Source organism: Pogona vitticeps, chromosome 2, assembly GCF_051106095.1.
Source record: "Pogona vitticeps strain Pit_001003342236 chromosome 2, PviZW2.1, whole genome shotgun sequence".
In the NCBI taxonomy this organism is placed as follows: Eukaryota; Metazoa; Chordata; class Lepidosauria; order Squamata; family Agamidae; genus Pogona; species Pogona vitticeps.
Window position 1 is genome coordinate 38,779,367 of NC_135784.1, and position 26,865 is coordinate 38,806,231.

The 26,865-nt window shown below is 40.8% G+C and overlaps 1 protein-coding gene across 8 annotated transcripts in view; it reads left to right on the forward strand.

Moving 5' to 3' along the window:
• PTPRG (protein tyrosine phosphatase receptor type G) overlaps window positions 1-26,865 on the forward strand; it is a 717,838-nt gene that overhangs the window by 501,860 nt on the left and 189,113 nt on the right. For all 8 annotated transcript variants that reach the window (XM_020804984.3, XM_020804986.3, XM_020804985.3 and 5 more), the window contains exon 6: window positions 8,470-8,536. In XM_020804984.3, the coding sequence (XP_020660643.3) occupies window positions 8,470-8,536 (67 nt within the window). The remainder of the gene's footprint in view (window positions 1-8,469; window positions 8,537-26,865) is intronic.

Sequence of the window (26,865 nt, forward strand, 5' to 3'; positions counted from 1 at the left end):
TGCCTTGACTTACAACCATAATCCGTTCAGAAGATGGATATAACTCAAAATGGTTGTAAGTCGAAGCACCATTTCCCATTGAAATGCATTGGAACATGATTAATCCGTTACGGCCACACACACACACACACACACACACACACCAAAAATAAACTACACAGCAAGCCCCATCAGAAGGCACTGGGGCTTTTTAAAAAACCAAAAATAAAGCACACAGCAGCCCCGCCGCAAGGTGCAAAATCACAGCACAGAAACATAACCCCCCCAGCCCAAACCCACCCTGCAAAACCCTGTAAATGCACTTACTCAGAACCAGAAAGCAGCACCAGGCAGCCCGAAGCCTCCTCCGATGCACACACTCTAACCGTTGTGGCGAAAGAGCTACAAAGAAGCTCTTCACCAACCAATGGTTAGCCCTCTAATTTGAATTCCCCGCCTTTTTTCTCTGCCTCTTTTGATCACAACCCGAAGCTCCAGTTGCAAGTTGAAGCAAAATTTTGCAGCCGGGGCTGGTCGCAACTCAAAATGGTCGATGTCGGAATGGTCGTACGTCGCGACACCACTGTACAATTTGACCCTGTCCAGCTCCCTGATTTTGCTGGTTTCAGAACTGCCTCTTTGACTCAGCCTGCTGAACAAGGGTCTCTTCAAATTGGGAGAGGCTGTGGTACACCGCCTGCCTCCAGGCTGAATGATCAGATGTCAGGGTTTCCCATCTGTTGAGGTCCATTCCTAAGGCCTTCAGATCCCTTTCCACATGATGAAAGGGGTTACACAGGAATTGGAAAAGCCTTAGAACAGAAGTAGAAAGTTTTCAATTAGCAAACTATTAGCCAATAACTAATAAATTAGCCCCTGCCTGTGATGTCACCAGCTTTCCAGAAATATAGTTACAGCAACAGGATTGCAGCTATTACAGATTAATTAATATCTGTTCCTCTACTTGTATACTGTTTTTCATATAATGTATATAAACAGTGTAGTGTCTATGAACATGAGCAGACAATCAAGAAGCAATATTTTGGGCTCTTTCATTCATTCATTACAGCTCCTGTGCGGAGGGATTTTCTGTGGAGCACTTCTAATGGGGTACAGAATGCTTGAAGTCAAAGGCTGCTGTGGTGTTGTGGAATGTTCTCCCCCATTGTGTTTCTCTAACATTCCTACTTAATTGCATTTCCTGCACCAATTTTGCAAAGATCCTTTTATTTTCCCAAAAAGAGGAATTAAAAGGGAATTCAAACATACCGTATTTTTCCATGCATAAAATGATACTTTTTCCATAAATAATTAAAGGAAAGTTGAGGGTCGTTTTATACTTGGAAGTAAGGAGGGGGAAATGGAGAAAATGGAGGGGGACAGCGATATCTGCTTCCCCCTTATGTTTTCATTGCAAAAAGCAGATTTCCCCCTCCAGGTTTTGCCAAGAAAATGGAGGGGACAGAGATCTCTGCTTTCCCTTTACATTTTCATTGCAAAATATTTGGAATGAAAATGTAGGGGAAAAGCAGCAATTGCTTTTCCCTGCATTTTCTTTGCAAAACATGGAGGGGGGAAGCTGCTTTTTGCAACAAAAATGTAGGGGGAAGCAGAAATCTTTTCCCCTCCACTTTCTTGCAAAGAAAGAAAATTGGATTTAGAAAAGTGGGGGGGTGTTTTATACATGGGGCATCGTATACACAGAAAAATACGGTAATTCCTTGCTGAAGTCAAGATTTTTTATTTGGATTAATCATGTGCCTTTTCAGGGAAGTGTTTTAGATACAGAAATACTGCTTTTGTGATATTGTGATTAAATTCATTACATTTTGCTTCTGTTTTTATTTTAAGTCTTTTTATCTTTCTTCTCCACCTGGTATGGGAATATCAGGGAATACCAAGAAAGAGCAGTATAACAATATCTATAAATTAATCAAGGTGGTGGTGCTGGTGGTGGTGGTTCTGGTCTGCTTCTACCACCTGGACAATTCCTGGAAGTAGTATATAAGCTGATAGCTGATGTAGTATTGCCCAAAAGGACTGTCCAGGAAACATTGAAAAAATGTCCAGTGGTCTTAAGTGTCTGTGTTTTCTGGTGACTTGAAGTTCCAGGTCATCATTATGTACTTACCTCAGTGTTTTTTTACTGTTTTTATACCAAAGACTTTGCTTATCAATATATATGGAGAGGGGGTTCACAAAGTAGCTAGAGCATCCATGAATACCACCACGGGAACAGTAATGGACCACATATGACACAGTAATGATCCCAGGATGAGCAACTCAGACCAAGGAGCAAGGTAGTGTTTCTGCGGAAACTGAACCCTATGTGGCCTTGTAGAGGGTGTCAAAACCAGGACAGATTTCACAAGCATGGAAAACCCTTTATATCCTAAAAGAGGATCAGATCTGAGAGATCTTGAGGGAAGGCTCAGGGATGGTAAGTGAGCAAAGTGTGTGAGCAAGAACTTCTAACACGGCCTTTATGGTGAGGCCAAGGAGAAGCAGAGCTGCCTAGAAGTGAAGCTCCATTAGAAACTACACTAAATATTTCCTAATTGTTTTAAGAAGTGTTCTCATAGATTAGAAATCCCTGGCTTTAACAGTCATATCCAACTTTGCATCTACAGTGGTGCCTCACTTAACGATTACCTTGTTAAACGACAAATCCGCTTTACGATGTTTTTTGCAATCACTATTGTGACTGCAAAACGATGTTCCTATGGGGAAAATTCACTTCACGACGATCAGTTCCCTGCTTCGGGAACTGATTCTTTGCATTAGGACAATCTAAAAACAGCTGATCATCGGGATTCAACATGGCTCTCCGCTGTACAAAATGGCTCCCCGCTGTGTTAAGGACGGATTCGTCGCTATACAGGCATCAGAAAATGGCCGCCCTATGGAGGATCTTCGCTGCACAATGAGGTATTTTGCCCATTGGAACGCATTGAACCGGTTTTCAATGCATTTCAATGGGTTTTTAAATTTCGTTTGATGACGATTTCGCTTAACAGCGATTTTAATGGAAGGCATTATCCTCGTCAAGTGAGGCACCACTATAGTTGGTTACTGAATTAAGTGAATTTAAAATATTTCCAGCCAGATGCTTCTAATCCCATTCCTTGCTTCATTATCTCAGGGCAGAGTACCTAGTATGAATCGTGGAACACACACCCTGTGTGGTAAAGGGAACTGAGTGTTGAATGCAATTAGATGTGATTTCAGGTCCATATTAAGCCATAAATATTATCAAGTGGTTGCCACCTCTAACATATTTGAGAATATATTACATCTTTTAACTTGGAGACTGGGAGAAATACAGACTTCAGTGAACAACAAAAAAGGTACTTTTGGTATGATTTAAACTGTTATGGTAGGAAAATATCAAGTTCTTGAAGGATAATCTGAGTATTAGTGCTCTGATACTGCAGAAGCAGCTGGCTTTATCCAATTCTTGGCATGTTAGTTGTCTTGGCTGTTATACTTAGCAGATGGGTAAGATTTGAAAGATTGAAGATTATTGGTTTCCAAGTCAAGGGCCAAATGTTGCATAGGGAAAGAAAAGTAAATTATAATTTGCTTTGGAGAGGAAAGACTTGAGTAAAGCATTAGAAAAATGTAGTAATTTATTTTCTGGTACAAAATGCACGCCATTTCAGATTCCAATAAGCTAGGTGATGGCATGCTACTCGTCTCTTTCAGAATGCTTTCAGAATACTTCATTAGAGGCCATTTAATGAGCTTGAAAGCAAGTACTTTAAATTTATTACTCTTTCAAAGAAGTCAGGATTTTAGAGATGAAAAAGGTAGAGAGGTATTTATTTCATATCCAGTTAGTGGTCAACTATGTTTGTCACAGCCTTTGGCCATGCTTTGAACTCATGGAATGATAATATTTGAAGGGGCATATAAAGCCATCGGGTCCAACCCTCCTGCTAAATGCTGGAATCCAAAGTAAAGTGTATCTGATAACTTGAGCCCATAATTACATGTCCTACACTCTGGGATTATTGAGAACAGATCCTGCCCTTCCTCTGTAGGACAACCTTTCAAGTATTTGAAGACTGCTATCATATCTCCCCTCAGTCTTTTTTCAAGACTAAACATGCCCAAGTCTTTCAATCTTTCCTCTTAGGGCTTTCTTTTCCTGTTCCTTGATCAGCCTTGTTGCCCTTCTCTGAACCTGTTTTCCTTAAAATGCACTGCTCTTTAAAACATTATCACAACTGTGATAGATGTTGAGGTGGATAAACACATTGGGAAAACAGCTGCCATGTTCTCTAAACTCACAGAGAGTATGCCTTAATAAGAAGCTGACAACATATACCAAGATCCAAGTCTATAGAGCCTGTGTCCTGTACATTCCTGGACCCTTTATGCATGACAGGAGAGGAAGCTGAACACGTTCTATATGCGTTGTCTCCGATGCATTTTTGGCACCACCTGGCAGGACAAAGTTCCAAATAGAGTAGTCCTAGAACGAGTGGGAATTTTTAGCAGGTATACATTACTGAAACAGCATGTTGTGAGAATGGCTGATGGTTGGATTCCAAAAGATCTCCTGTATGGAGAATTAGTGCAGAGAAAGGGCCCCAGAGGGAGACCACAGGATATCTGCAAGCGGGATCTGAAGACCTTAGGAATGGACCTCAACAGATGGGAAACCCTGACATCTGAGCATTCAGCCTGGAGGCAGGTGGTGCATCATGGCCTCTCCCATTTTGAAGAGACCCTTGTCCAGCAGGCCAAGGTAAAATAGGCAGTCACGAAAGCAGCAAAACCAGGGAGCTGGACAGGGGACAGATTGTATTTGTCTTCAGTGTGGAAGGGATGGTCATTCTCGAATTGGCCTTCTGAGCCACACTAGATGCTGTTCCAAGACCTCTGTCCAGAGCACGTTACCATAGTTTCTCGAGCCTGAAGTATGCCTACAGAAATGGGAGAGGCATAGTTGGTGGATGGGAGTGATTCCAGTGTCCCATGCCCGCACTCAACGAACTGTCCTCTCCATGTATGGTCTTTTCCAGCAAGCTTTTCTGTGTTTGTTTTTAATGTTGCCATCCTTTTTAAGCTATGGTATTTCTAGCACTTAAGCGGAAAAAAAGCCTGTGATATTGAGCCCTGTGGGGTAGCCGCTAAGTTAGAGAATTCCCTCTGCCAGTTTATGGTACCTCCAATTAATATCAAGTGTTCTGTGTTGTGTGGTACATATCGAATAAAGATTGCTGCAATCTTCTTCTGCCTTTTGGGATCCCCAAATAATCTCTAAAATAATGCATTCTGCTCTCTCTTGTAGTATACAGTAATGTGGCCAGTTAAGCTTATAATAAGGTGCTTAAGTTGTGCGTTGTAAATTGCATGCTGTTTATATTCAGCACATTAAACACTAGCTATTCACTGCGCTAGCACAGCATCGTGTTCACTGGGGAACAGAAACAGCCCCACATAAGTGATAAACAAAGAGATCTTACCGATTTGATTTACCTTTGTACCATTTACTCTAAGGTGAGAAAGTCCTCTTAGTATGAGAAATGGCATAATGGTACTCTTAAACTGCAAGGCTATGTTTATTTTTCCCCCCACTGTACTATGTAGTAACCGATTTGTCTTCATCAAAGAGGATTACAGGCACTGTTCAATTATAAATGATACATGCAAATGTTTTCCCCTTTTTTCCTGAGGAGCTTCCCCCACCCCACCACGCTGACTTTTCTCTTTAAACACTAAAGCTATAGTGGAGAACTAAGTTCTCGCAGTTCTACTCTTGAACAAACCTGCTGAGCTCAGGATAATGCTTAAAGTATGAATAATCTTTTTGTGCATAAGTGCTACGATGTATGTTAGGTGTGCAGTTGGTTTCTTGTAATGATGGGTGAATCCGAAACGAGTCATGGATCAAGCAGGAAAAGAGCTTTGCATTATAAAACTTTTTTAAATGTAGGCTTTACTAAGCAGAAAAATCCAAGCTGCTTCCCCCACACAGCTGTCCCTGAAATATAATAGCTTCCTATTATGGCATTTGAGTGAAAGGCAAAAACACCAATGGAACAAATGGGTGGTGCATCTTTTCTACCATCTTTTCTGGACACAGAGGTCATAAGGCTAAAAGTATGATGGGAAATATGAAGCAGCATTCTGTAGAAATAGTCTCAGTTGCAATTTCTGTGACCTCAAAAAGCTCCCAGAAAGACCACTGATGCGTGGAAATTGCAGCACGTTATGAACATTTCTCAAAATCTTTGTCAGTATTAAGCCTGTAACATTCTAACTGTTGTGTGTTAGCATGCTCCACAAAACGGAGGAAAGGCCCATCTCTGTATTTATTTGCCACGCAGCCAGCTGGGATTATTCATCTCTTTCTGGCTTCCTACCTTTTGTTTGCATAGGTCTGCCACTCATCAACAGAAGTGAGAAAAACACTTTTTGAAAACAGGGAAATGAGTGTGAAAGCTGCAAAAAGTGACTAGGCTGGCTGTAAGCTGTGTCTGAGACTGGTTCTGGCTTGGTTTTTGGGTGTTTGTGTGTGTGTCTGTGTGTGTGTGTTGTCATCCTCTGTCTCTTTGCACATGACAATAATGGGGAGGAAACAGTAAAATTAATGACAGTGGTCATCATTCTGTAGTTAGCTTGGATGAACTACATATTACACATTTTATGTGCTAACAAAATTTACTGCATTTCTCAGTAGGAAAGCTACTTTGAGAGGACGCAATTTGTAATGGAGAAGGGAGAAGAGAGTCTAATCTTAGATTTGCCAGCAATGTTTCTGTTGTGTGTCTACTTTTCCCAAATGTCAAGGCTCTGGACGTTTGCTGGACCTCATATACATGTTTGAATACCTTTGGAGAAGGGTTTGTCATAAAGGGGGAGGGGGGGAAGGGGGGGGAGAAGGGTTTAACGTCCTGAAATTGTTTCCTTTGTTAAAAGGCAGAAAGTCAGTCAGATATTTTTTACGCATGCTCAGTATGTTTTCCTCAATGTGTTTCGATATCTTCGTCATGCTTTATTTGGACGCTTGCAAAGGCATATAATTATACTGATTTTTACCAACCCAGAAGCAACCTTTGTGTGTGGTATGTGGGTTCAAGATACTTTGTTTTGTTACATGTGTGTGTGTGTGTTTTTTTAATGTGTGGGGAACAGGGCAAGATAAGAAAAGCAACACCTTTCAGTTACATGCATTGAAGCTTCAGTGGGCCTGCAGATTTTCTTCCATATAGATGGTGCCGCCCCTGTTCTGAAATGCAGGGGAATGCCAGCTTCTGTGGGAACTTAATTATGCTCTTCATAAAGGACTATGTGAGCAAACATATGCACCAGGCATTGTAAATTAAAATTCGTCTAGACTCCTTGAAAGACGCATTATTGGTCCCCTTTCAGATGGGTTCTTCGGAGTGGTAGAATATACCAGATGGGCGGGATATAAATCGAATAAATAAATAAATAAATAAAATTAAAATTCATATTCCAAACCCATTTTGCACCTGGCTCTGCTTTGTGGACCTCAGTATTCCTGTACATAGAAAAAAACAGAGGGGGGGGGCAGAAGCTCTGAGCCGGCCCAGTGTTGCACCAAACTATTGCTGAAGTTTGTGGATTGACAATGGGCACATGCAGGCATTTGTCACTGTCCAACTCTATCATTGTTCTCACATAAGGCCCATTTTCAGAGTTAGCATAGAAGTGTTGTCCAGTACCATTTGGATTGCATGAACTGGTTGTGCAAGTGCTTGTGCAGTGCTGTGCTTGTCTCTAGCCTTTCATTGGATTGGGGCCATATACTGTAGTGTTATTTTGGAACACCCAACCGCTAAAATCAAACATATAAATTAATTTGCTCTGAGATTTTTACATTGTAGATTTAACTTTGATCGCCATTGTGGGATTGCCAATATATAGTGGATTGACGTTATTGCTACTTGGATTGCTTCTACCTGTTCTATCTACTGTATAACACTTATGGCAATTTCAATGAAAAAAAGCATGTAAACTGAGTTACGGTGGAAGGCCAGAAATTTGTTCTGCCAATGCAGAAGATTAAGTAAAGATAAATGAAATTGATGCAAATTATAAAAGGCTGTTGAAACCTAGACCTGTCCTTGGTTGAGCTCCCTGTTTTATCCTTTCTAAGTCTCTTGTCTGAAAGTGTGATTGTTCCATGATATCTTGGTATTTTTATATTTATCCAAGGCATTTTTGTCTGTAGCAGTTGGGAAAAAAGCAATCAGAGCTATTTTTTTTCTCAATAGTTATGATGCTGCCCTTAATGTTTTAATGTCTTCTGGGGTCTTCTCCACCAGCTTTATGATATTATACATATTAAGTATTCATTGTTTGTTGACAACATTTTTAAAATACAGTACAAGGACTAAACAGCTCATTAGATAACATTTTTCATCTTCCTTTCATTTAGAAGCTTAAATTTGGGTTTTTTTGTGAGTCTGGTGGTAGAATAGATTTAACCAATCATGCGTCCTTTACCTACAGGTCAATCAGAGGGACAATCCAGCACTGGAACCTATTATCCATGGGCTGAAGGGTGTCGTACATCATGGTAAGTAGCTACTTAAAGTTCTCTTGTGTTGGGAAAAGTAGAAGTCCTAGAATATCACCCTTAATGGAATGGGTCACCCTTTCAAAGGACATATGGAGAAATATTTTTCATGCACTGATGTTTAAGGGCAGTGAAGCTATTATTTGGTGAGTATAAAGCCCAAGCTCATTTATTACCTGCAAGCAGATTTGGGGTAATATTAGGAAATAAGGATTTTTAGAATTTTGAACTGTATTTATTGTTAATCATGGTTTTTTTTTCTTTTTAAAAACGCTCAGTTTTAATGTTACAGCTTGTTATATTGCATGAGTTTTTATATAGTGCAACATATTTTCTGCTTGCTTAATATATCCTTTACATTTTTCTATTTGTCTATAAATTGTTTGTCTTTCAAATTTAGGGAGTTGGCAGTGAAACTGAAAATTAACTATCTGTGAAAATTAATTAAAGTTTACGGCAGGAGAATATCAAAGCATCCTATAATAATGGAGTTACTTAGAGCAGATACTGAAATATATTATATCTTAAATTTTTGAAGAAGTTTTTATAGAGATTTTTTCCTGAAGCCTTATCACTGGTAATGCACCATTAGTAATTACAGTGAATCAGTCTAATTTCAAAAGCACCCTTGTCAGATTTTTAATGTAATGATTTGTAAAGTTTTAATAATCTCATTGTAATTCTCAAGGCATCTGCTGGAACAGCGTTAGGTACCCTAATAAATCTTAGTGCCATCTATAAAACATCTTCACACCTTTTTCTAGGGGATTGTCTTTAAACATTAGCTAGTGCTGTGAAGCTTAACAAACATTTTTTTCTCCTGACTGGAAACCTAAAACCGGTTGACAGTGTTAGATTAAAACAAATAGGATTCTGAATTAATTGCTCTGCTTTCAGAGTCATTTAATGTTGCAGCTGTGAACGCCAATAAATCTAGCCGAAGAGAAAAATAGGGGTTAAATGATAACATACTGCAAAGTCTGTCATTTAGAGAATTTTCCATAGGTTTGTTGCCATTTATAAATTGCAGTGTTCGGTAGCGAACTAAAACCTGCACACTGAGCTGAAAACCATGTTGGTTTCCACTGAAATAGATGTTATTATCTAGTTCCTACTGGGCAATGGAAGACTCTGGCTTGGAACGAAACAAAATAAAATAAAGCAAAAGAGAATTGAGTTGTTGTGGTAATTGCATAATTTGACACTGAAGTCAAACCTTCCATTTAAGTGATCCAGAGTATTTCCTGGACTTTCAATGCACCCGATCTGTATCTCAAGCACTCAAACCCTCAAGGATGATTGAAGCTATCCCATTCCATTTCCATCTGCTGTTGGAATACCTGCTGGCATCTAATCATACTTGTATTTTGCAGGTGTACTTCATCCTCATTCACACAAAAAATATTTGTCTAGGACATAGTGATGTGCTTTCCTACTATGTCTTTCCCTTCCCACATAATAATAATTTGTCAGCCTTGGAGTTGACTGCACACAGCAGTATATGAGTGGGAGAGAAATATATATTTTATTTCCCTCACAACAGGTGTCCCGGTTTCAGGTGGAACAGACGAGTAGATGTGCTTTAGACACCTGCTTCCTAATATAAATCTGAAAATGGGATAGAAGGAAACTCTCAGCTTTATTCATAATATTTGGCACTGGTTAATTTTCTCTTTTCCATGGCTGCAGGATGGCATCGAAAGGATATGTACCCTGGCTTGCTTGAGAAAAAAAAATTTTGTTCCTTCTTCAGATTTGCATGTGGACCTCTATAACACATTGACCTAAGAAGAACAACATAGATGTTCCAAGCTTGCAGCCAGAGGCTTGGGTAGATAATTCAGAAAAGGATATTAAATTCAGCAGGTTCTCCTGACCCCCAAATTTCTTGGCTTCTTAGCCTGAAATGCCTCCCAAAGATTGCTAGGTCAAAATTCTATCGTGACAAAAAGAAACCACAGCTGGCAAAAATCTACTTTTCTGGGCACCTTTGAAAAGAAACATCAAGCAGAAATTCTTGGTTCTAGACTGTTGCCCTAGCAACCCCCTTGCCTTTCTAAAGACTTTAGCCTACAAAGTTGTAGGCCTGTTAATTCTGCTCATCTATCTATTGCCCTTTTGCATTCTTTTCTGTGTTAGGCCTTGTATGAAGATTTGTCTTAATCCAATTTTTTTTACTGGCTCTTCATGTCTTCAGATCTTGTTTCACTCACTTATGTTTCTACAGGTCATGTTTTTTTTTTAGAATGCTGCCTGATTCATCCCATATCATCACACTCTGTAAAAATCCTCTTTCCAATGAAACTTAAATACAGTGGTACCTCGCAAGACGACGACCCCGCTAAACGATGAATCTGCACAACAATGACTTTTTGCGATCGCTATAGCGATTCGCAAAACAGTCATTCCAGTGGGGGATTTTTGCTGAACGTTGATTAGGTCCGTGCTTCGTGAACCGTTTGTTCGCAAGACAACGATTTTTTCCGATGATTGTCGGCTTCGCAAAATGGCTGCCCTGTGTTTTCCGGACCCATGCTTTGCAGGACAGCCATTTTTACAGCTGATCGGCGCTTGCAAAATGGCTTCCCTATGGGCGATCTTCACTGGACGACAAGGTATTTTCCCCATTGGAACGCATTAAATCAGGTTTCGATGCATTCTAATGGGGAAACAGATTTCGCATGATGATGATTTCGCTAAAGAGCGATTTCAATGGGACGGATTGTTGTCATCATGCAGGGCACCACTGTACATAAAAGTCTCAGAAGATTTTCATTAAGGTCTTCATGCTATATAGTTTGAATGCCGTGTCACGTATATATTATTTATAATTGTAAAATAACATATTCCACACTCGGGGGGGGGTGTTAAAATGGCTTTGGAAAACAAAATTGTGGGTTTTTTCCAAATCTTTCTCATCTCTAGTCCAACCTGGATAGCATATAATCTCCTAAACAGATGCTCCATTTCCAGAGCCCCTTGTTACTTTCATTTCTTCCCCTATCGTCTTTGTGAGCACGTTGATCTGGAAGCACTTAGAAATGTAATGTGATATTCATACCAGTCCACCATTGATTGGAGTCCAAGGCTCCCCTGCCAAGATGTCACTACAATGTAGTGGATCAATATTTTGCTCCTCATTCTGCTCAGTTTGGTATAGCTATGTGTGAGGGTTCGTCTTTAAACTTCATTTTTTCTTCAATAAAATCAGGAGGCTTTTAAAACTTCGAAACAGGGGAAGGTTTATTGCAGTGTTCAACAAAAATCCAGTGTCTATGAAATTATCCCATAACTTTTTGCCTGTCACCAGCGGGTCCGACAGGGGCTTCCAAGCATCATTCAAGAATGGGTTAGTCTCTATGTTGTTCCAGGTACCCGGCCAATCCATCATTACTTCGTTCTTCAGAACCTCTCAGGTCTCTCCTTCCAGTAAGGGAATGGCCTCACTCTCGGTCGGGTCCTCCCAGTCTGCTCCTCTGGTTGGGGTGAAGGTTGCCCAGGGTCCCCCCAGTAATCTCTCTTCCTCATCCTGTCCACCCTCCATGCCAATTGTTCTCTCCTTTCCATTTCTACCCTATCCTTTTCTTCCCTCAGTTTCCTCTGCTGCTTTCGAGCCTCTGCTTTGCCCCAATATGAAGGTCTGGGGGGAATCTTCCTTCTTCGACAATAGTCTGCCTCCTCCTTGGGTACTCTCAATTGCTTCCATACTCTAGTCCAGGGGTTCTTAACCTTTTTGAAAGAAACGCCCCCTTGAGCCATTGAGGAAGTTATCATTGCCCCCCTCCACGCGGTGATGATATCTTATTTATTTATTTATTTATTTATTTATTTATTTATTTATTTATTTATTTATTTATTTATTTATTTATTTATGACACTTAAATCCAATGACCCCTGAAAACAAAATTCAATTACAAGAAAATGAAATGCCCCAAAAATGTAACGTTTAATGATTTAGTTGCAAGCGAATTTTAAGACGCAAAAAGAAATATAAAAAGGGCATAAAAACAAACCACAATGCAGGAAGTAAAAATTTCAAGACAAAAACTCTGAAACTGAATTAAGATTGGAGGAAAATATATATTCATGCACATTGTTAAAAAGGCTGCAGCCATCTTAACAGGTTTGGCTTGCTCCAGAGCCCCCCTACCGCCCCCTTTCTGCTCCAGCGCCCCCACGCCGCCCCTTTTCGTTCTATCGCCCCCCTGAAAAATGAAATCGCCCCCTGGGGGGCATTATCGCCCACGTTAAGAACCACTGCTCTAGTCCATGTGTCCTGAAGCCAGACCCACTTCCAACCTGGCGGCAACTGACTGTTTCTCTCTTTTATCTCTGCTGTCCCCGCCCCTATCTCCACCCTCTTTCTTCTCTCTGTTCCCACCAACTCCTCCAAAACCCATTCCTCCACGGTTAACTCACACAATTCTCTTTCCAAAACCCGGGTGTCTGTTCCTTGCTGCTCTGTTTTCCAGGGAGACGAAGTGGCCGAGGTTTGGATCTCTCTTTCCACTCTCTGTGGAAGGGACCGCACTCCGGCAAAAGGTCCTTTACTCTCGCCCTCGGTCTCACACTGTGTTATTAGGGTTAAAGCTGTTACCATCTTTCTTGCTCACTTCCTTGCTTTTTCTCTCACATACCTTTTTTAAGGCAACCTCTAGTCCTTGTAGAAGTTGAGACACAAGGCAAAATGCACAGTTATTAATCTGTCCATTTGTTTTTTAAACAACTAGTTTGCTTCTGCAGTACTTCAGTGTTTTTCTAAACAATGAATTAAGTCATAACAATGATGGATGCCCCCTGGAGGAGAGAATCCCTTCATTCAAAAGCAATTGCTTTGGTCTTTATATGTACTTAGAAAAAGATTACTGCCTATTCTCCATGAAACTGAGGAGTTTACTGTAGTTATGAATTGGGCACCAATGTCTCCACTGTTCGCTTCCAAATAGTGGCAACAAGTCCAGGAGTTCATGATCTGTCTAATCTTATTTGAAATTGTTACTTTTCTGAATATGTACATATTTAATCATTAACCTACTAATTCATACAGATCCATCATTATAATACCCATATGGCAGGAAGCAGAGCAGTATCTGAGAGGCTGTGGATTATGTCAGCCCAGGAAAGCAACCCAGTCTTTGATATTATGAATTTTGTTTTAGGAAGTTAGGTGGCAACCATTCAGAGTAGTCCAAGATTATTAATCAGTTTTTCTCTATGCTGTTTTTTGTAAGAGGATGCTGCAGCAAATCTGTGAAGCTGATTATAGCACCAGTGAAATTTATGAAAGGTATTAATTGGCTAGATAGCTCAGTGGTCTAGGTACCTAGCTGTGGAGCCATAGGTTGGGAGTTTGATTCCGCACTGTGCCTCCTGGTAGAAGAGCTGACCTGTGTAGCCTTAGACAAGCCGCACAGTCCCAGGATGATACCAGAAGAAGGGAATGGTAAATCACCTCTGTCTACTCTGTACATATGCCTAGAAATTTCTGGAAAAAGGCTGACATAAATCAGAATCAACTTTGATCATGAACTGTTTTATGGATTCAGCCCCCCCCCCTTGAGAAAACCCCTGTGGATTGGTATAACTCATCTGAGATTACCAACAGGACTGCACCACAATAGTTTTTAGGGAGTCCTTAAATGCTGAGCAAAAAACAAGACAAAACTTTTTAAAAATGAAGAAGACAACTTAAAGGCTAGCTGCTGTATGTTAATGTGAGCTTTCGTAGACAAGTCCAGTTCTTCAGACAATCAAAGAAGCGGACTTGTCCGCAAAAGCTCACATTAAAATATAGCAGCTAGTTTTTAAGATGCCACAATGGTTTTGTATTTTTTTAAAAAAAATGGTTTTGTTTTTTGCCTGACATGCTAGCACAGACTAACACAGCTGCCTCTTCGGAAACTTGAATGTTGACATGGGTGGAATGCTAAATGGTGATTGCTCTCATCTTAGGTTCTATAATTCACCCGGTTGCTCAATTTCTTTATTTTCCGTATATTCTAGGACAAAGTATGCTAAATGTCATCACAAAATCAACTGTCTGTTACACAAAGTGCCTACAAACTAGGAAGTTATGTAACCCTTGTTGTTGCCCAATGTATTAGGGCAGTCTCAGGACCCTCTACTGCTTTGAAAGTTTTCTCAGTTTCCATTGCCCTTCCGGTGATTTGGAAAGATTTGTAATGTCAGAAACACATTTTTCAGGAATGGGAGCTATCTTCGATGAAGATCTCGTCAGGGATTTGAATTACTGACTAATTTGACGGAACATAAATAATTGTGCCCTTCACACTGTCACCAGCTTAGTAATGATGACAGAGAAATGTCAACATAAAAATCAATGCAAAATTAGCTACTGCTGAGACGGTTCTTCTTCTTTTTTCTTTCTCTCCGAGGATTAATTTCCTAGAACCCTAATCTTGTGCTAAGATTAACTTTACAGGAAATACTAAAGAAAATGCTCTGACATCAAGAAAAATACACAGTATGCTAAACTACCTAGCACATAGGTTGATGCAGATATTGTGGCATGCTAGCAAGGTTTCTTCCAGTTTTCCTGCCTTTAGGCAAGTCCTGCAGTTATTTCTAACTCTAAGCAATTTAAGCTACATAAAAGAAGTAAGGAAAGATGCAAGGCCAGACATACCATAAAACAGACTGAAGTGGTCTCCTCGGGTATCAGGTTTGGAGTGCCATGGAAGTGCAGCGAATTGTTAGTTATTTACCTTGTTATTATTGTATTTCTACTGTGACAGATGGGATTGAGGCAGGCAGAGGAAGGGATGTTTGTGAGATTTTTTTACTTCATGGGCTAAAATACCTTGGCTGTTTTGGGGTACTCTGTGGTATAACTGGTTGTGCGTGTATCACATGCTGCTTTGCCCCAGGCCACAAAATTACTTTGGCCATCCATGGGCAGAAAGCCTGTGATTTTAGCGTTAATTACAGCAAAATGGCCTTCCTTCTTGAAAACTATTAGGGTTGCTTCTCCAAGTCTAGTATATTCTCTGTTGCGTGCCTGCTGCATGCACACAACAACAGATATAGTGAACACTGTTCAGTTTTTAAAGAACATGGTAAACTGGTAATACAAGAGAGCAGTCAAAGATCTCCAGGGGATATATATCCTGCATCTCTGTCTTTTTTATATTTTCCCTTCCTACTTTACAATTAGGGACGTGGTGGCGCTGCGGGCTAAACCGCAGAAGCCTGTGCTGCAGGGTCAGAAGACCAAGCAGTCGTAAGATCGAATCCACGAGACGGAGTGAGCGCCCGTTGCTTTGTCCCAGCTCCCGCCAACCTAGCGGTTCGAAAGCATGCAAATGCAAGTAGATAAACAGGGACCACTTCGGTGGGAAGGTAACAGCGTTCCGTGTCTAAGTCGCACTGGCCATGTGACCACGGAAGATTGTCTTCGGACAAACGCTGGCTCTATGGCTTGGAAACGGGGATGAGCACTGCCCTAGAGTTGAACACGACTGGACAAAAAATTGTCAAGGGGAACCTTTACCTTTACCTTACTTTACAATGTTTATCAGGAGGTATCTGAGAGGCAGTATGATGTAATGCAGTGGTCCCCAGCCTTGGGTTCCCACATGTTCTTGGACTACAGCTCCCAGAAACCCTGGTCCATACAGCTAAGTGGTGAAGGCATCTGGTTCTAGTCCCAAGAAGTCTGGAAACCCACGCTTAGGAACCAGTGATGTAATAGATAGAGTAATACTGTAGACTGGGACTTCAGGAGACCTGGATTTTAATCCCCGCACAGCCATGGAAATTCAGTGGGGTGGGATGGGGCAGCAATAACAATACCTTAAGTATCTCATCTATCTTGGAAATCCTGTTAGGGTGACTGTAAATCAGATGCAATTTGAGAGCATGTGACAAACCAAAGCAAGGAGTACCAGCATCATAGACATTGCTGCCTTGTGTAGTGTGAACTGACCCAGATTGCTTTCTAACAGCTTGATGCTGACAGCAGTCAGCCATTTCTAATATAAATTCTGGGGGGATCCTGCAACTGAAAAAAACAGCATCTTCAGTGAATTTGCTCATGACAGTAAGGCGTTATTTGTATTAACTATGATTCAGACCATGCACAGCATAGAGGTGACCCAGATGAATTCCACTGTGTTTTTTAATCATAATTTTTCACACTTCTTTCTTTGTCTGTCTTAGCCAGCTCCTTGCATTCAAACTTCATCTTGCTTCAATATCAGCATTGGAAGGACCATCTGGGGAAGATGCAATTCTTATACATTTGCTCAGTCCATCATGAAGTGCTGCAGTAGACCATCCCTGCTGCAGACACAGGGGCTCATTGTTTCATAATATATATTCTTGTGCAATCTTATTAATGCATTGGTAGGACGTAGGCATAGGGTGTTCCAGGGAATGGGCAGCCTGTGCTTGCACCTAATATCTCTGTGTAGACCATGTCTACCTCCTTTAGCTGTTGTGGAAGAGGGGCAGAAATGGCCAGGAATATAGGGAGGCATGCATGTAACAGAAGTTGATGTCCCATGAAAGGGAAAGAGGGAGCAGCCTGGTGTATTAGATATTCAAGGATCCCTCCACATCAAGGTGATGCACCTGAGTTTTTATTTATTTAAAATATTTTACCCTGCCTTTCTCCTTAAAACGACCTAAGGTGGCTTACATCATTAAAAGACAATATAAAGCTAAAACCAATAAGTATACAAATACTGAAAAGGATCAAACAGATCCCACACTAAAAGACAGTTAACAAAAGCAACACCAAAAACACATTCAAAACAATAAGGCACAACCATTGATTTTTTTTTTTTTTAAAAAACCCACTCCCAGGCATCTGGACATTAAGGGAAAACTTGCTTGAAGAGAAAGGTTTTTGTCTGCTTCTGGAAGGACAGCAAAGGTGAGGCCAGCTTGGCCTCTTGTGGGAGGGAGTTCCAAAGTCTGGGAGCAGCAACAGAGAAAGTCATCTCCTGGGTACTCATCAGATGCACCTGTGAAGATGGTGGGACTGAGAGAAAGGCCTTTCCTGATGATCTTAACACTCATAAAGGGAACCACAATCCTTGAGATAGCTGGGGCCCAAGCCATTTAGGGCTTTATAAATTAACATTAACACCTTGAGCTCAGCCGAGAAACAAGTAGGCAGCCAGTGGAGCTGCTCTAACAAGGAGGGTTATGTGATCCCAGTAATTACCAGCACCAGTCAGCAATCTGCTGCATTTTGGACCTGCTGAACTTTCTGGACCCTTTCCATAGGCAGCCCCACATAGAGTGCATTACAGTAATCCAGCTGGGAGGTAACTAAGGCGTGTGTCACTGTGGCCAGATCAGACCTTTCCAGGAATGGGTGCAGCTGACAGACAAGATTTAACTGTGCAAAGGCACTTCTGGTTCCCACCGAAACTTGGGCATCCAGGCTCAGAGACAAGTCCAGGAGCACCCCCAAGCTGTGCACCTGTGTTTTCAGAGGGAGTTAATCTAAGTCTGTGTTTCTTAAAAAACCATTTTTACCTTTTTGTTGATACCCAATAATGATCTGAATAAAGTGCCTACTTTCCCCCAGTTCAAAGAACTGTCTGGAAATATTTTTGCTTCATAAACCCTCTTAATAATATCAGATCCATGTCTGTGTGTGCTTTTAAAGTGGCTTCTTTAGATTGGTCTGATACCCCGACACTACTTGAGGAGCAAAAAGAAATATTACCTATAACCTATAAAATATTACCTATAATTGGCGGATTGCCCGGCTGCGACCTTACCTAGACACGGGGGCGCTCACTACCTTAGTACATGCGCTTGTAATCTCTAGATTAGACTACTGTAACGTGCTCTACGTGGGGCTCCCTTTGAAGCTGACGCGGAAACTTCAGGTGGTGCAGAATGCGGCAGCCAGACTCCTTACTGGAGTGAGAAAATACCAACATATCTCTCCTACTCTGGCCATGTTGCACTGGCTGCCCATCCGTTTCCGCATTGACTTCAAAGTGTTAATGCTTACATATAAGGCCCTAAATGGTTTAGGACCTCGATACTTGGCGGAACGCCTGCTCCCACCTAGATCTACTCGGATCACCCGCACGAGCCAGGAGGTGAGGCTGAGGAGCCTAACGCCGAGGGAGTCCCGGAAGAAAAGGACACGAAACCGGGCCTTCTCGGTGGTGGCTCCTCGCCTCTGGAATAACCTTCCTCTGGTTATTCGTGCGGCCCCCTACGCTGGCCACTTTTAAGAGTCAACTAAAAACATGGTTGTATGTTCAGGCCTTCCCTCCTGTCAATATTTAATTCTTTCTTTATTTTTCTTTCATTTATTATTTGTTTTATTATTGTATGTGTTATGGACTGTTTGTAAAATTCTTATGTTTTCGTATACACCTTATTGGAAGCCGCCCAGAGTGGTCGACCAGACCAGATGGGCGGGATATAATTCAAATAAATAAACAAATAACCTAATTCACAGGTAACGTTCCAACTAAGAATGAGATGTTCTATTTACTTATTGTTCTGAAAAGGTTTTGATTAAGAAGTATTGAAAATCAATAAGGAAGTTGCAAAAGTGAGAGGAAAGACTGTTTTTCTAACATTATACCCATTAAGATATTTAATTTTCAGCAGTACTCAGGATAATGTAATTTAATACGTTTTAAAGCAGATTTTCAAAGTTAATATCTTTTGCCTGACTTCTGCTGGATTTAAATGTTTTAATTTTGGAACAATTTATTTTTGAGACCCTTCTCCCACCTCCTTTTCTTCAGGCCAACTGCAGTAGCAGATTTTCTTTTGTGAGACTCTCAAACCGATTAACGAAAGTTGCAGAAACACTTTGGCAATGCGTGCAGGAATTTCCCTGTGATCTCTGATCCAAGTAGTAGCTATGAAAAGAGTTTCATCTGTGGCTAGCCTGCAATCTTGTTCACCTGCATATCTCAGGAGTTGGTTTAGTATTAATTTTTCGCATATTAGTAGGCTTTAGAATAAATGCTGTCTTTACTGAACGGTTTTCCCCTTTTCTGATTTTTTTTTTTTAAGGCTAGCATGCTTGCAATAAATTTTACAGGTCAGCTTTGAAACATGGTAGAGCCATAGAAATTTAGGCGTGGAAAAGACCTGGGTTTTCCACGTCTAAATCACCTAGATCACCTCTGTGCACATCAGTGCAGATATCATAAAGCTACAGTGCCCTTATGGGTTTTTAGCCGGCCTCTCCTGAAATATTTATTTATTTGTTTTATTCCCTCTTCTGCCTTCTTTCCAGAAAGAGACTCAAGGCAGCTTCATGCGGCAAAGGAGACATGCATCCCACAAGACAGTTTCACTGTCAAAGAATCTGTATCACTCGTTTCTCCTTGATGTTTAGTCAATATCTCTTCTCTTTTATGCTCCAGTTTTCGACCATGTTCCAACAATGTTCTTTGGTAGCCAACAGATATACCAGAAGTTGGGAGAATTGGGACTTTACCATCGCTCCTTCCTGTTGAAGCTCCTTTGGGAGCAAAAACACCACAGTCCTGCTCTAAAGTAGTTCCCAGCCCTATGGAGTAGGCATGGGAGGCTGCAAGAGGTATTCAGAACATTCTTATTGGCAGAAGCAGCAAGATCCAGCGGAACTACAGCACACTGGATTCTGGGCATTGGTTGCAGCGCTGCTCTCTGGACCAACAGAAAGGGCAGATAACTTATCCAAATACATGCTGTGATTTATTTGAGTGTGGGCATTTTCTTTAAAAGTTAGTTTAGGAATGATTTGAAGGTCCTGTTTATCACTGAAAGGTCAAGGTAAACATGTATGTATGAATGAATGAATAGGTTGGTAGTGGAGGTGAACTGCATAATGTGCGCTTCATTTTTCTTTGGCTTAAAAGCTGTCTGGAGATATAACGAAAGAATGTTGTGACATTCTTGCAATTCTGAGAAACAAATAACTAATGCAAAATATATTTGCCATCTCTAATATCCCAGTCCATTTCAGAGTGCTTATGTTGCCTTTTTAAAGAAATTGGCTTGGTTTATGTTTGCAAAGCAGCCAGGAAACATGGTAGTTGAAGCAAATAATAAGCACTGCTTGCATACTGTAATAAGACAGCCATGTTTCTAACCAAGTTGTCAAGCAGAAAATTGGACTGCTAGTGTAGTGCAGCAACTGGGAGCCATATTTCATTTAAGGCCTGTCCTGTGTATAGTTGAATGTGAGTTATCCTTATTTTCTACTGAAGTAAGTTGAATGGATAGCTCAGTGGGTAAAACCACCAGATATAAAGAGTTCAGTTCCCCAGCATGGCTTCTGGGAGAAATGCCAGTCTGTTTGGCCTTAGGCAATCTTCAGAGGCCCAGGGTGTCACCTGGAGGAGCTAGTAGACCACTTTATTTGTTTGTTTGTTTGTTTGTTTAACTTATATGCCACCCACACTACCCAAAGATCTCTGGACGGCTTACAACAATTTAGATTATGGGGCCATAAGGACCATTGGGTTCATTACACATGGTACTGTCTGGAAAGGATTAGCAATATTATGGAAGAGAACCCTAATAGAGAGAAATCTCTCTCTCTCTCTCTCTCTCTCTCTCTCTCTCTCTCTGTGTGTGTGTGTGTGTGTGTGTGTGTGCACGTGTGTGTGTGTGTGTGTGTGTGTGTGTGTGTGTGTGTGTGTGTGAGAGAGAGAGAGAGAGAGAGAGAGAGAGAGAGAGAGAAGACCAGCTTTTTGTGCTTTTTAGTTACATTTTTAGGGCATAAGGATTATACATGGATTTTGAACTACACTGGAGTCTGGCACTCCTAAACCCAGCATTGTAGAAGGGAAAAGTGTAGTGAGTTTAATTTGAATAGAACCTCCTCCCAAGTTAAGTATGCTCAAATTAAATTTGCTGACAGTGGCCTAAATCCAATTTCTAACTCCTAACTAAAGATTGAATTAGTTGCTGAATAACTTACATAAATCACATTGTTGTATGGATCTACTCTATTTGGGACTAGAAATTGGATTCAGGCCAGTGACGTTATTTCTAGTATTTAATCTGTATTGCAGCTTACCAGCAGAGTTTTTGAAATACATCTCAAATAACCATATCATCTTCTGCATTTAAAAATATTTTTTTGTCAGCAAACATTCAACAGATTGAGGACCAAACTAGACTGTGTTTTAAACATGGGGAGGTGTCTGGGTTTTCTTAATTAAATAGCATCTGGAGAAACTAGGGCATGCAAGAGTGGGTTTATCCTTGCCCTCATGCAGCGTGATCCCAACAAAATGTATGCCAAGAGTAATTTCCTTGCTGGGTCACATAGCAGCTGGAGGGAGCACTTGGACTGTTCTATTTCTATTTTTGTTACTTTAGCAAGAAGTCAAATTGTTTTTTTTTTCACTATCCCCGAACCAAGGTACTGCCTAGTTCCATCTCACAATCGTTTTCATTTCTTATCTTCTCAAACCTAAGTGATTTTTGACCCTGTCAAAACTGAATAATTCATCTGTGACGGATGGATGTGATATAATAAAAAGGAATTCCTAAGCATGATACCATCTAAATATTAAAATGAGCTTTTCTAGGTTACACAGAACTGTCAGTTAATAGTGAAATGAAGACAGCATGACACTAGGTTCTGTATCCTTTTTCTCTTCACCACGTCATTTCCCCAGTATTTGCTCTCTTTGTTCATGTATGCTGTATTTTCAACTGCCAGATGCTGAGAGATTTCTGCTCAAAAAAAGCAGTGATTATAAGAATGCAGCAGAAAGGAAAGAATACCTTTTACTTGTAAAGCGAAACATCCCTTCTTATAAAAGATATAGTTTCCAGAACTAGCTTTGGTTCACCACTCTGTAAAACCATATGGATTCTCTTAAGCTTCAGAGTTTGCAGTTCTGCCTGGAATTTTCAAGGCAGACAAGGGAAACCCAGGGGCCTAATCCAGTTCTGCAAATGGCCCAGATTTGGACTGTTGGGGGAGCGGGGGAGGGCAAGGGTCACCTGCCCTCTCTGCAGACCCAACCCCTGTGTTAAGGTAATTCATCCAACCAAGTCCCTGGTGGGGAATGTGAGCTTAGCAAGGGGAGACCCACAACCCTCTCTGGTCTGATTACAATTGGACTCTTCTCTCACCCTCCTTTTGTCTACTGACAGGGAAAAAGGGAGGACTCTCCAGTCTAGAGTTTCCGGAGTCTCTTTGTAGTAACCAACCTCGCAGACAGAAACTGTGTAAGTCATCTCAGTCTTCGGAAATTAGTTATGATACAAAATGTATCCACCTACTTCAGGAGATAATGCTTGAAAAACTGTAATTGAGTGAAGACTTTTAAAAAGTCTTTTAAACGTAGTAATTCCCTTTAAGCAAAACAAAAGGAACAGAAATATTAAACTTTTCGTATTTGTTGGGTACCACCAGCTATTGCCGTTGAGCGGTGGCTGCAGTCTTACTGCTGGTACATGTCATTTTATTTCATAAATGGGCCAGACGATCAAGTTTATAACCCACCTGTGGTGGCTAAAAATTTATCAACCAGAAAACTACCAATTAGCATTGACAAAAACCCATCCTATCCCTAGCCCATCAAGCAGTGATTTGAATTAGAAGGTGTTTTACCACCTCCAGAGTAGCCCAGGCTTCTGCTCTTGCTAGGCTCCTGTCCAAATTAAGAAAATGTCAGAGATGGGAGAGCAGAACGTTGAGGGAATGTAGGGCAAAGGAAACTTTAGAAGTGCTGCCATAAGCTTTTCTGGGCCAGAAATACTTCCTTGAATAGAACTCGGTGGAAAAATGAACCAGTTCGGATAACAGAATTCTGCTGTAACAGGAGCCTGACAACAACCAGTGTCAGAAGCAACTAGAAGTTGGAAAGTGTGTGTTCTGAATGGTGAGGGGAGTTTTCTACCACTATTTTCAGGTACCACAGTGCGTGGCCATGCTGGCTGGGGGATTTTGTGAACTGTAATATTAAAAAGCTAACCTTTTCAAACACTGGTCGCAACATCCAGATTTGCATCAGTAGTAACTAGAATAGTAAGTACAGCTTAAGGCACACTTTTAAATTGGTTTGGAGATTGAGGGCTACCTGCTCCCCCATTTGCAATTCTCTAGTTCAACCTACAAAACCAATTGTGTTTATTTTCATACCTCCGTTAATTAAATTCCTTGAGCGTTGTGCTTGAATAATGAAAGCGAGAGGTGGGCATTCATATTGTTCTTTTCACCTTACCAATATCCCGCCTTGAAGTCAAGTGTTGGTACTGTGAGTCATGTAACTCTTCGTGCGTGCGAGATATAAAATAAGAACTTGGTCCACTTATGCTGGAAGTATCTCTATAATTTCATTGTCACGTTTCCTTAGTTGTTAATGATGCTTCAGTGGTAATTATTAATTTTCCTTTAGAAACATTAGAACATTACAGGAGGCACTTAAGCTTCAGTGCTTTTTGCAAATAACCACTGTTGTCCTAATTAGCAAAAGTAAATGAAGCATGGCAAATTCTTGGTAGCATTGCAGGGACTATCTTATGTGGGATCCTATACCACAAGTGAATGTGCTGTAGTAAAATTTCATTTCCCAAACCAAGTCTTGGTTTGGATTTACTGATGCTTGTACATTTCTCCGGGTCACATAATGTTAAATTTTTTTTCCAGTCATGTACATTTGTACAAAAGTTACTGCTGCAGAACTGTGGTTTTCATTGGGGCTTATCAGGGAGTAAGCCTTATTAAATAATGTGGTATTCACATCGAAGAACACACTCATGAGACTGTGCACTAGGAATACAAATGGCTAAAATCCAATTGACATTTGTTTAAGATTGAGGTAACTAACAATGGCTTATTTCAACTCATTGATGAGGTGCTGTGGTGCATCTCAGTTCTGCATTCAGGTGCATGACCAGGCGCAAGACCAAGAGGTGCTCCAGTACCTTGCCAAGTAGTACAGGAAAGTGAAGCAAGTTATACATAAACCTTACATAAACACCAATAGGATTCTGGCCAATCCTAAACATATTTACTGGGGATTAACTCCCTTGGAACTCAGTGAAATTTTCTTTTGAGTAAATATATTTAGGGTTATACGCTAGTTAAAGAAAAGCAGTTAGGATGGCATGTGGCTGAAGAGGAACAGCCATGCAAAAACAAACCTAGGGGGGTAGTAAAGGATAGGATTTTATGGTGGCAAAGGACAAGGCTCATACAAAGCATTGCATGGAGGTGCATTAGTATACTAGAATATTTTGTAAGCCTCTTGTGATGATTAGATAGATCAGTGAGTTAGACATCTAGCTGCAGACTCAGGCATCAATTTGGTTCTTCGCTGTGCCTCCCAGAAGAGGAGTCCCCCTATGTAGACCTCGGCAAGATGCACAGTCTCAAAGCACCCCCAGAAGAAGCACAAACTGATTTAAATGTGATGGTTCCATAGTTATTATGATCCCTTGTGTTTCCTTTCTTGGAATGCGTACTGAATGTTTCCAGTCTGTGGGCTATAGGATAATAAAGTTTGAGAAATATGTGAATATATTGAGCTAAAGGGGTCTGTTATTCCATATCTGCACACTGGTGCATTCCATCCAAATATTATTTACTTTGACTAGCAGCAGTTGACTAACATCTCACGTGAGGCCTTTCTCAGTCCTGCTATCAGATATTTTTTTTCTGAACATGCCAGCATTTTAATCTGGAACCAAGGATGTTCCCCATGTTAAATCATAGTCCCTTCGGTCATTTAGTTCTCAACAATCAATTAAACCAAAAGTGGACAACCTTGGTAGGGCCCAGGTCTATTTTTCAGATTTACCAGCAGCCTGAAGGTACGCTCTCCAGAAAATGGAGAGGGCAATGGATGAGAGATGTGACCCAAGAGGTTTTTTTGCATACAGTATTTTAATTATTTTTAAAGGGTAACAGTTGCTACAATGTGGGGATTATGGTAACTGAAAATTTGGGGTTTTCAATCAGTTTTTTAACTGAGAAAGCTTGTTTGCACCCTGATTTTAAATAACTTTAAGTGAGGGTCATGGGGGGCCCAGGGATGTTCAAGCCTTTCATAAATATTTGGAAAACATTTTTTAAAAAGTTAGTGTGAGGGAGACTGGGGGCCCTGGGGATTTTGATGGGCTGTTAATATATTCCTGGAAGTCACATGAAGCCTAGAATGTTCCTAACACCTCGCATCTAGCCCTCATTGTTCTATAAAGCTTGATTTATGTGATGGAAATCAGATATTGCTGGGCTTTCCAAAGTGTTCTTCAAGTGGTGTTATATTTAACACCCTTTCTTCTTCAGTAGAAGAAGATTCCATTGTGATCTACTTTATGTTCAAAGTGGTTGCAGGAGAAGATGGGAAAAATCATGACCGTGCGCTTTCCCATGATGTATTCAATAGACATTGGGGAGACTTGTTATAGTACAGTAACCCAACAACCTAGATGAAGAAATCCCAAATGCTTGCTCCATATAGTAAAGATGTAACCAGGCATCTGCAGAAGAGTAGAAAAAAACATGTAAATTAAGGAGAGATTTCACCCTCTCCACCTCCTTCCATTATTGCTCTCTGCAAATGCAGAACTAAATCTGAAGAGGAGGGCTGTCCCTATATTTTGAGCACTTCCACATGATAGAGTACCCCACTTTCTCAGTATTTCTGATTGCGTGGAAGCAATTCCTGGATAGAGACAACTCCTTTCCTAGCCTTTTCATCCTTTTATTTGTTAAACTCTTTTGTGGAATGCCCAAAGAGGGACCCATTATCTTGTTGTTTAGATTTTTTGCTTTCCTCTAAATGCAGGCCTTACCTACCAAAGTGTGGAGGTTTGGTGTGTCAAGAAGGCAGGTCCTGCTTCTGCGTTCATGATCATACATACACACAAATACTCTTTCCACCTGTGTGTTCATTGTGAATGTCAGTGTAGGACTTTTGTTTCCCCTGTGAGGCATCTGCGTGTTTTATAATGCATCAAACAAGTGTTTCCTGGAAAGCTGATGGTTTTTATGGGGGTACCCAAACACTTCTCCTGCCAGTATGTCAGTCAAACTCAAATGATAAGGTGATACAGGGAAGGTGTCAATAAGCTTGCTTGAACAGCCCACTCCCCAGGAAAGGAACACATTTAAAATTATAAAGCCAGTTGAATTGGAAAGTTCCCCCCCCCTTTTTTAATTTAAGATGAAATACAGTAAATCCAGATGAAGGAAGAATCCTAAAAGTGGCCTACTGCTAGTATTTGAGCATTTCAGGCACAGAGAGTCTTTGTTCCTATGCCATTTAGCAGTCCCTGCTGAGGCAGCTAAGAGGAATTATCCTTCAGGTTGTTGCTTTCCTCATGTAGGCCTTTTGTGCAGAGGAAACTGGCCAGAGTCCATC